Genomic DNA, 11,224 nt, shown 5'->3' with positions numbered 1-11,224 from the left:
AAATATTCTACAATCACTCAAAAATTCAACAACCACCATAGAATATCTCCAAATAATTTTACTTTCATCATATATTTTTCTTAGAATTTTTCTCCAATTTTTCCTGTTTAAGAAACACTGTATTTATGCTCCACAGACAGAGAAATAATAAAAATTGTCTTACCCGAAGTTTATCTGTGTCTCAAAAATTTCAAAAATTTATGAGGAAGCCTCTGGAAGTTGAATCATCTCCATAGCTCACCGGAGCCACCGCCGGAACCACCGCGCACGGTGGCCGGCCACCGGTCGTCGGCAATATTTGCCGGATCTGATCATACCATCATGTTCCTCTCCTCTTCCTCAGTCCATATGGAGGTCGCCGGCTGGTCATCGGAGAAAGAAAGAAGAAGAAGAGAGGGGAGGAGAGGAGAGAAGAGAAAAATTGGGGGGGGGGGGGGGAGTCATCCTCCCTTTTTTTTTTTGAACCCTTTTTTTTTTTTTAATGTTGGCAGTGACAGTGGAAATCCACTGTCACACGCCAAACTCAAATCAATTTTACTTGTTTTTTTTTTTCTGGGTTGTTACACCATATCAATACCGCCTTACAGGATGGCGCCAGCAGAATTGAAGGAGCTAAAGGAGCAACTACAGGAGCTTTTGGACAAAGGTTTTATACGTCCGAGCACTTCACCCTAGGGTGCTCCTGTTCTATTTGTGAGAAAGAAAGATGGGTCATTGAGGTTGTGTATTGACTATAGACAGCTGAACAAGGTGACTATTAAGAACAAGTATCCACTTCCTCGGATCGATGATCTGTTTGATCAGCTCCAAGGGGCTAGATTCTTTTCCAAGATAGACCTGCGATCAGGCTACCATCAGTTGAGAATCAGGAATGAGGACGTGTCCAAAACGGCATTCAGGACAAGATATGGTCATTATGAGTTCTTGGTGATATCTTTTGGACTCACTAATGCACCAGCAGCCTTCATGGACTTGATGAACAGGGTGTTCAAGCCATTTTTGGACCTTTTTGTCATCGTATTCATAGACGACATTTTGGTATACTCTCGGACCGAGGAAGAACACGTGTGGCACTTGAGGATGGTGTTGCAGACTTTGAGGGAGCACCAGCTATATGCCAAATTTTCAAAATGTGAATTTTGGCTAGAAAGCATCTCATTCTTGGGACACGTGGTTTCTAGTGACGGCATTCAAGTGGATCCCAAGAAAATTGAAGCTGTAACTGATTGGCTTAGGCCTACAACAGTCACTGAGGTGCGAAGTTTTCTGGGTCTAGCTGGCTACTATAGGCGTTTTGTGCAAGATTTTTCCAGAATAGCGGCTCCCCTAACTAACTTAACTCAGAAGAATGTTCCATTCATTTGGACAGATGACTGTGAGAAGAGCTTCCAGAAGCTTAAGGAGTGTCTAACCACCGCCCCTATGTTGATACTACCTGTAACACCCCCGTTGCATAGCTTGGTATATTTCACTGTTCCGGTGACCGGTGTCGGTCCGGACAATCAATGGGATTAGGGCCACACTTAAGACAATTTGAGAAGCCATAAACACAAATAATTAGTAATGTTTAATTAGTTAACTATAAATAAGAAAAACAGAACATAAGAGGTTAAACGAGCCGAGAGTCACAGCGATGAGTGACCTCCTCGGGAACGATTGCGAAGTCGTTTTAAACTCAAATTTCGAACCGTAAAAAGTGACGCTGTGGTCCTTAGGACCCTTATGAACACAGTGGAAAAGAGAAAATCACGAAAAAGAACTGTTAAGTCAGTCAAATAATTAGGTCAGGGAGCCAGAAGAAATGTTAGATTATTTGCAAACCGGGATGAACCCACGAGGGGCGATTTGGTCAATTGACCCCAAGAGCTGACTCCTGACTTAACTGTCAAATAAAATCGGAGAAAAGAAAATTTCGGAATCGAGAATTAAATTAAAGAACTAATAGAAAAAAATAAATAGAAAAAAAAAAGAAAAAGAAGTTAAAAAAGTCAAAGGTGATGACATCATGAATGATGTCATAAAAGAATTAATTAAATATTTATTAAATTTGATTTTTATGGTCTTCCAAAGCAAAATAAATAAAAGGAAATAAAAGAAAAAAAAATTAGAAAAGTTTCATTTTCTTCTTCCTTATGCCGCCCCATCCTCTCTCATTTTCCTCCATGAAAAGCCACCATTAAAGCTTGCATACAAGCTTTAATTTTTCCACTCAATTCTCATAACTCCCCTAAAAATTCTACTAAAGCTTGTTATTACTACTTAAGAAGGAGATTACAAGAAGAAAGAAGAGCAAAAGTTAGGGTTTTGAAGATTTAAGAAAGGTTAGTGTGTTAACTTGTTATTTTACTTCTTTAAATGCATATGAAAATGTTGACATGAGCTTAGAATTTATGAAATGAAATAAAAACATGGGAGAAGGACCAAACTGAATTTCGGCCAGCATTGTAGAGAGTGTGATTTGCATGGCTTGATTGACTTGGATAGGAATATGAACGTTAGTGAGTTAAGTGATGATAGTTAAAGGCATTGAAATGGTTAAATGCAAGAGTTAGTGAGTTAGGGTTTGAATGTTAGGGTTTGTGAACCAAAATTTAGAGAAATGCATAAATGGCATGTTGGACCTATTGTGAAGTGAAATAATAGTCAATTATGACCAAATAACTTGTGTGGGAATGATAGGAAACTAAGTTAAATTCGGAGGTGAATGGTAATGCTGCTGGCAGCATGACCAAACCCACTTTGAAGGAACCATGGCCAAAAACTGACTAAAACTTGGTGAAACAATTGACCAAAGTGAAATGAGAGCAGTCACATCAAGATTAAATCGACCAAATAAACAAGAATCGCTCATTTGGTCATAACTCGAGTTAGACAGTCAAATTGACCTGAAATTTGGCCAAGGGTTAGAGGAGATATAGACCTAAAACTTTCATGAAGAAAATCACCCCAAATTATGCCATTAACCCATTCAAATTATTGAGCAAAGTTGAGTTACCAAACCTGCAACTCTGCAGATTTTCATGTGAGCAGTAATGTTTGGATGGCTATAACTCTCTCTAGGAAACTCGGATTTAGGCGATTCTTGAACCGATGAAAACCTAAGACATAGTAGAACATTTCATATGAAGAAAGTTAGACCAAATTATGAAGTTAACTTGATCAAATTACTAACCAAAGTTGGATCAAAATCTGCCAGAACCCAAGATACCAGTATGAACAGTGCACGTGAACAGTAAACTTATTTTGGCCATAACTTGAGCTACAAAACTCCGATTGGGGTGATCCAAAAATGAGGAACATTTTCTATGAAGGAAGTTTTGCCAAATTCCAACAGTAGATGGACCAATGAAACAGTGCAATTTAGAACTCCAAAACCGAAAATTGGCAATTTTGCCTAAAAGACCTAAACTTTGAGAAAATGGCCAAAACCAACAAGTTTAGTGACCAAAATGTGGTATGTGGGTGAAGTTGGAATTCCCATACCTATTAAGCCTTAGAAAGTCAACTATTTGACTTGAATAGTGCAGTGAATAGTAACCCGAAACACAAAATTTAAAGAACGTCGAATTTAGCACGTTAGAGCTAGGTAATTGTGAAGCTAAATTTATTTTGGATTTATGTTAAGTTCTAGTACTGAAACATTGTAAAATTGTGTGTTTCAGTTGAAAAGAATATCGGGAAGGAACCCGAGGAACTGAGTCGAGGCTAAGGGACGACTCACTTGAGGTTTGTGCACAATAAATCCTATTCAAGCATTTTACCCTTGAAAAAAAAATTGATTTAGTACGTATTATAAATTTATGAACTTTTGTGTTGCCACCTTGTGATCAAATTGTAACTTTAGAAATTGATTTGATTTTTGTATGCAATATTTGAATGAAATGTTTGAAATGGATTTTTGATTCACACTTAGCATGACAGTTACTTATTATTCCTCCTCCATTTATGGGGTTGAGATCGTTTATTTTCCTCCCTCCGCTTGCCAGTTGAGGTTGTAGATCGGATGAGTACTCATTAGCTAGCTAGCCACCTCCCTCATTGATTTCGATTAATGGGGTTGAGATTGCTTTGTCGTGGTGTACAACGCGGCATTGATCGGAAATTTTGTGTCATGACTTAAGTTGTGTATGACTTTAGCAACACTGTGTTTATGAAATTGTTTGACTAAATTGTGTTTAATAGATTATTTAACAAAATGATGTTATTATGAACTTTGATATTTGTGAAATGTGATTGAGAAATATTTAAATTGCGTTTCACCAATGAATGATTTATGTATTGCATTTTAAATTTTTATTGTGCATCACTGAGTATTTTTATACTCAGCGATAGCTTATTTTGCTGTCGCAGATAAGAGCAAGGAGAAAGCAGCAGAGTGAGCTGCTTCTGAGCTGAAGATCACGCTGATCTTTTGTACGGGTATTATTTTATACTCTTGTAATTAAATTTTGATGTAAATATGGAAATGTTGTATGTATCAATAAAAGTTGAGCAGTTGTAAATAAATTATAATAATATTATTTTGGATTTTCTTCTGTAAATTTAATATTTGTACATATAAATTTCCTGCTTTATGCTTTGTGAATGGAATTATTAACTATTCTGAGTTGATAAATTTGATTTGGATTGTGGAACTATTTTGAAATGAATTGATTGGAGTTGAATTGTGATTTATTGGAGGTTGGAAATTGTGAAACATTTTTGGGAGTGTTTTTCTCAGGTATTTGAAGAACGGTTTTCTCTAAAAACAAACAGAACTCTGTCAAAATTTTTATAAAATTTGCTGCAAAATTTAAATGGATAAAAATTTTTACTAGTATTTAAACCTTGAATAAATGGTTTTTAATTTCTACCAAAATGCTCACCACTTCCAAAATGTAAGAAAATCGTTTCAAAATCCCTTGTAGGGTACTTAATGGGTTATCGGTAGGTGGAGTTCGGTAGTTCATTAAGTGTTCTACGGGATCATGTTATGCCTTACGGAGGGGTAAGGTGTGACACTACCTATGGGTGGTGAAGGATACACCGTGTACTGTGACGCCTCCAGTGTTTTGCTTCAAGACAGCTGAAGAGACATGAGCAGAACTACCCCACCCATGATTTGGAAATAGCGGCTGTAGTCTTTGCACTAAAAATCTGGAGACACTACCTGTATGGTGAAGTGTGCGAGATATACACCGACCATAAGAGTTTGAAGTACATCTTCCAACAGAAGGATTTAAACTTGAGACAGAGGAGATGGATGGAGCTTCTGAAAGATTATGATTGCACTATCCAGTACCACCCTGGGAAGGCCAATGTAGTAGCAGATGCTTTGAGCAGAAAATCTTCTGGCAGTTTGGCACACATTTCAGCAGAGAAAAGACCGTTGATTCAAGAAATGCATGAGTTGATGGATCAAGGTTTAATCCTAGATCTTTCAGATGAGGGGGTATTATTGGCTCATTTTTCAGTGAGGCCAGACTTGCGAGACAGAGTTAGAGTTTCCCAGCACAGAGACCAACAATTGATGAAGATCATAGAAAGAGTACAGCAAGGTGAAGGTAGTGAGTTTGGATTTGCCAATGATGGCGCCCTAGTGCAAGGCTCTAGGATATATGTGCCCGATGTGGACAATCTCAGAGATGAAATCATGCGAGAGGCACACTATACACTGTACAGTGTCCACCCAGGCTCCACCAAGATGTACCATGATGTGAAGGATAGCTATTGGTGGAATGGCATGAAGAGAGACATAGCAGACTTTGTGTCCAAGTGCTTGACATGTCAGAAGGTGAAGTTTGAACATCAGAGACCGTCAAGGAAGCTGCAAGAGCTCCCAATCCCAAAATGGAAGTGGGAAATGATTACTAAGGATTTTGTGACTGGGTTGCCTCGTACCACGCGAGGATATGATTCGATATGGGTAATTGTAGACCGTCTAACCAAATCAACTCACTTCTTGCCTGTGAATACTACATATTCTGTGGCACAGTACGCCCGACTCTACATTCGAGAAATAGTCAGATTGCATGGAGTTCCGGCTTCCATAATATCTGACAGAGGGCCCCAGTTCACTTCTCGGTTTTGGAGAAAGTTGCAAGAGGCACTTGGCACACAGTTGAACTTTAGTACGGCTTTCCACCCTCAGACAGACGGACAGTCCGAAAGGACAATCCAAACACTGGAAGACATGCTTCGCATGAGTGTTTTGGATTTTGGAGGTCAATGGGATGATCAGCTAGCTTTGGTGGAGTTTGCCTACAACAACAGTTACCATTCCAGCATCGGGATGGCACCCTATGAGGCACTCTATGGAATAAAGTGTAGGTCTCCTCTATGTTGGACAGAAATGGGAGAAGCAAAGGTACATGATGTAGACCTAGTGCAGTACATTTCAGATATAGTCCCTTTAATCAGGGAACGATTGAAAACAGCTTTCAGTAGGCAGAAGAGTTATGCAGACCCCAGACGAAGGGATGTGGAGTTTGCAGTAGGCGACTACGTATTCTTGAAGGTTTCTCCGATGAAGGGAGTCATGAGATTTGGAAAGAAGGGCAAGTTGGCACCTGGGTATATTGGACCTTTTGAGGTTACTGATAGAGTTGGAGCAGTTGCCTACCGGTTGGACCTACCACCCAACCTTTCTCACGTTCATCCTGTGTTTCACATCTCCATGCTCAGGAAATACATTCCAGATCCTTTCCATGTGCTACAGCCGGATGTAATAGAGCTAAAAGAAAATTTGACATTTGAGGAGCAACCTATAGCCATAGTGGACTACCAAATAAGACAGCTAAGATCAAAACAGATCCCTATGGTTAAGGTTTTGTGGAGGAGCCAGTCGGTGGAAGAGTGTACCTGGGAGTCAGAACGTGACATGCGTAGCAAGTACTCTTATCTGTTCAATGTGTAATCATGTACTTTATTCTGCCTTGTGTAAAATTCGAAGACGAATTTTCTGTAAGGGGGGAAGAATGTAATACCCCAAAATTTTAAATTTTATTATTTTATGAGTATTATTGATATTTTAATTTTATTTTAATTTTATTTAAATTTTAAAAAATTATTTGAAATTTTTCGAATTTAAAAAATTGGGTTCGATTTTCCGAAAATATAAACTTTGATGATTTTTAAAAATTTATTTAAATACCACGTGGCAAAACTAAAAATATATTTGGAGTCTACAAATTTTTCTGAGTTTTCTAGAATTTTTTCGAAATTTTTGGACCTCGTTTTCGGTCCCAAGGCAGAGAAAAAATTTAAAATTTTGTATCCTGAATCGAATCGGCCGAATAGAACCGGACCGGATCGGACCAGTCGAATCAGACCGGTCTTTTCTTTTTCTTCCTTCTTCTCCCCGCGCGCGTCCCGACCCTCCTCTCTTCCTCTCCCTTTTTCTCTCTCCTCCCTCCTCCCCTTGCTCGCCGCCTCCCGCCACCCCACCGCTCGCTGACGCCATCCTCACCGGCCCCACCCACCGATCGCCACTGAACGCAGAAAACGGCGCCGGCGACGAACGCCGCAAGCGCCGCCGCCTTCCCGGCCGAATCGCCTATCCGGCCACCAATCGGACCGGGTCTTGTGTCTAAATCTATCTACTCGTCGAAAGCTTTCCATAGACACCAAGAACACTGAAATTCATTGAGTGGTTTGTCCAATTTTTGCCCGGAAAGTTTTAGCCCATTTTGACTTTTGGGCTAGATTTCTCGCAAACCGTGAATCCCACGAGAAAACTGAGAGTACTATAGCACTCCACTCGTCGAGAGCTTCGCGGTGACATAAATTTCGAATTTTTTTGACACCGTTTTTCGGTGGGTCCCACGAAACTTCGCAGTGTTTTTCCGAGCATTAAATGAGCTTAGAAAATTCCGTAAAATTTATGTACTAACCCCCGTGTTGTGGGCTTCGTGTAGGTATCCTCAATTCACAGAAATTCAAAAGTTGTCCGGGTCTGTGAATTTCCGGCCAGACAGACCCGCTATCGGAAAAGTCTCCGAACTGAATCGAGGTTTTCGCTACCCCACCATTGTCAGACATCCCGAGCGCGTTTCCGAAGTCGAAATCGACAAAGGTAAACCCGAACCTTACTTTTTCGTAATTTTCTAGTGCTTAAATAGGATTAAAAATCCATAAAATATTCTCGGTAGCTCATAAAATTATGATTCTTTTTGCAATAGCCTAGTAATATTACTCTTGTTTGGGTAGTTTTTGCAAAAATGATCAATTATAAGGACTAAATTGAAATTTTACATATTGTGATGGATGACTGATTTGATGGGCCCAGGAGGGGCTGTGTGATGTGATTGAATTGTGGATATATGAGTTGCGAATATAGAAGTGTGTTTTGAGCCCTTTTGCAAGTTGGGTAGGTCTTAGGTATAGGAGAGACTCTGCCGGATTTTCGGCACAACTTAGGACGTATTTGGTCTTTTCTTGATTTGTATTGAGTCATTTGTATTAAATAATTGTAATGTAATTGTCAGGTGAGCCGGGACAGTCTTCTTCCTCCGCCACAGTGACCGTTGTCAAGTCTGTGAGTAAAATATTAATTTTAATTGTAATTTCACTATTATTATATGTTCAAGCATGCCCATGCATCACTTATATGCATATATCTATGTAGATAAACTTTAGGCATGATTTATGTTGCATTCATAACTGTGAAAGTGCCATGTATGTTGTTGTGGTAATTTAGAGCAGTGTGCGTGCGTTGGCGTGCGTATGATGTGGTGTGGACTATGGATAGGACGGGTAGACACGGCTTGAGATCTTCGCTGGGAGCCGGTCCTTCGGGGTAGACACGGCTTGAGTTCTTCGCTGGGACCCCGATTTGGTTATTAAGTGGAAGTCCAAGCTGAGTTCTTCTCTGGCACAGTTGGAATTAAAAGAGCTGTATAGGGGATCAACTCCCATATATATTATGATTGATATTACCGGGTGCGTGAGTGCTCCAAATTACCTTTTTGATGTTATAATGTGAAATTATTGCTGGTGTTGCATTTCACTCTACAGGGTGCATTAGTTTTAGATAGTTATAGAGATTATGGTTAAAATTGATATTTTACTCTCTGAGTCGAACGCTCACTCCTGTTCAATATTTTTTTCAGGCTACAGGAGGATTTTATTGTGGTTAACATGCTTTTCTCCTTCGCAGGTTGTTTATCAATATTTGTGTAATTTTATTTACTCCTAGAATTTTCGCATGTGTCAGAAATATTAATTGATTCGGGTCTGTAATATAAATTGTTATGTGGACCTGTAAGATTACTATATGCATGTTTGATGGACTGGATGAGGGAGCTGAGCTCCCATTTATCTTTATGTTGATATGAGTATGTGGAGGGTGAGCTGAGCTCCCCAATTGATATATATAGTGTTTACAGATTGGGTGAGTCAAAAACTCCCCATTGAAAGGTCCATTTTATGGTCGGACTCTGTCCGGTTGATTTCTTGAGATTGGGCCCAAATGGGCCTTAGAGTTGGGTTAATAAATAGTTAGGCTTACTACGGGCCTCGGATGCTTTAGGCTGACCCAGGCCCTAGTGCCGGTCCTGCCCATAGGTTGATTCGTGACATTGATTACATTAAATCAATTCATTTACTGTGGTTATTAATTATTTAAAATCTTTTGCTTAGTATAATTTTATTAATATTTCTTTACATGGACATTCACTTGAAATGTGTTTTTAAATCCACTTCTAATTTGTATTCAATAATAATAATAATAATAATAATAATGTTAAACTAAATGCTTGTCAATATCATTGAATTAATATGCATGGTTGACTTTACGATTAGTTGTTGTTGTTGAATATTAGTATTTATTTTTTAAGATCACGTATAAGAATTTCAGTATATGACCATTTGAGAAATTATCTAATGAGTTTCAGAGTCAATATCATAGAAAGAGATTGATTTTTCCGATCAAATAATTGGATAACCTATATACTAAAATTTGAATTTATTTAAAGTCTTTTTATTTATTTATTTTAAAATTATTTATATTTAAAATAAAAAAAATATATTAACATATTTCTCAGCGTATAATTCACTGAGTTATTACTCTGGCTCAAAAGAAAAAAACTGTCCACAACTATCCCATCCAAAATTACCCTCTTCAAAAACGCCAGAGAAATGGGTCTTCACCTATAACACCATCAAAGTTCTCCTCTCCAAACTCAAGGCTAGGTGCTGTTAGTGGTGCTAAAAGATCATTGTGAAGATCATCAAAACCTGGGAATATCCCGTATTCCGTCAGATAATTGCTCGAATCCAAGAATGGGGAATCCAGCATCCGCCTACTACCATCCATTTGTGCTGTCAAATCTAACACTACCGAAGGACACGGGGACTCCGCTTGCAACTCCGACACAGCCGATTGATCCGTAGACGAAGAACTCTCCAATTGGTTTCTCGGAGGCTTAGAATTTGCAAACCTAGCAGCAGCTACTTGAATTTCGGGCGGAGAAAGCGACTGCCCACCCACTATGAGCGGTGGATTATTTGGAAAATTGAATTTGGCTGTGCGGCCACGTAAGCAAAAGAGTGCGGCATCAAAAGCATGTGCGGCTTTCTCTGCCGAATCGTACGATCCTAACCAAATTCGCTCCCTACTGTTTGGTAGACGGATTTCGGACACCCACTTCCCCCATTTACGCTTGCGGACACCTTTGAACTTGGAATCGCTGCTATCGGTGGGCTTCTCTGCCATGTGTTTCACCGTATGTCAACTGATACTTGTTATGATTCTGATTTTGTGCTATGATGATTGTTCGATGCTTTCCAACTGAGGATAGGATTTTGCGGCTGTGTATATATATGTGAGTGAAGGCAGCTGGTGTCTGACTGCGAAGGTCAACACTGAAAGTACGCGTTCAAGCGGGAGCCGCAAAGGCGCGGCAAGGAAGCAAGTTTTTGTTGTTACGCGGGGGTTGGTTTCAGGAGGTAACTTCCTCTCTTTTACTGTTTTCTATTGGGACCACGCGCGTGTGTTATTCATTGCTTTATGAGTAGAAAAATTAGATTAATGAATCGTGGGGAGAAACAAAACGACAGAGTTTAAGTTTTGACGTCAATTTTTAATCCACGTGTTTTATTCATTGCTTTATGAGTAGAAAAATTAGATTAATGAATCGTGGGGAGAAACAAAACGACAGAGTTTAAGTTTTGACGTCAATTTTTAATCCACGTGTGCTGATAAATATGGTATTTACTATTATTATTACTTTAATTTTATTTTTTT

General features: G+C 39.1%; 1 protein-coding gene across 1 annotated transcript; it reads right to left on the bottom strand.

Annotated features, from left to right (window-relative positions):
- Nucleotides 1–9,942: 9,942 nt before the first annotated feature.
- On the bottom strand, nucleotides 9,943–10,894 carry LOC110663813 (ethylene-responsive transcription factor ERF017-like). Its single transcript, XM_021823230.2, has one exon. The coding sequence runs from the start codon at nucleotides 10,691–10,693 to the stop codon at nucleotides 10,100–10,102; it is 594 nt and encodes a 197-aa protein (XP_021678922.2). The 5' UTR covers nucleotides 10,694–10,894; the 3' UTR covers nucleotides 9,943–10,099.
- Nucleotides 10,895–11,224: the final 330 nt, after the last annotated feature.

This window comes from Hevea brasiliensis, chromosome 11 (genome assembly GCF_030052815.1).
Source record: "Hevea brasiliensis isolate MT/VB/25A 57/8 chromosome 11, ASM3005281v1, whole genome shotgun sequence".
In the NCBI taxonomy this organism is placed as follows: Eukaryota; Viridiplantae; Streptophyta; class Magnoliopsida; order Malpighiales; family Euphorbiaceae; genus Hevea; species Hevea brasiliensis.
This window is presented reverse-complemented; position numbering and strand designations above follow the sequence as displayed.

Coding starts and splice junctions, on each gene's coding strand:
- LOC110663813 (XM_021823230.2), bottom strand. CDS start 10,693: ATGGCAGAGAAGCCCACCGATAGCAGCGATTCCAAGTTCAAAGGTGTC.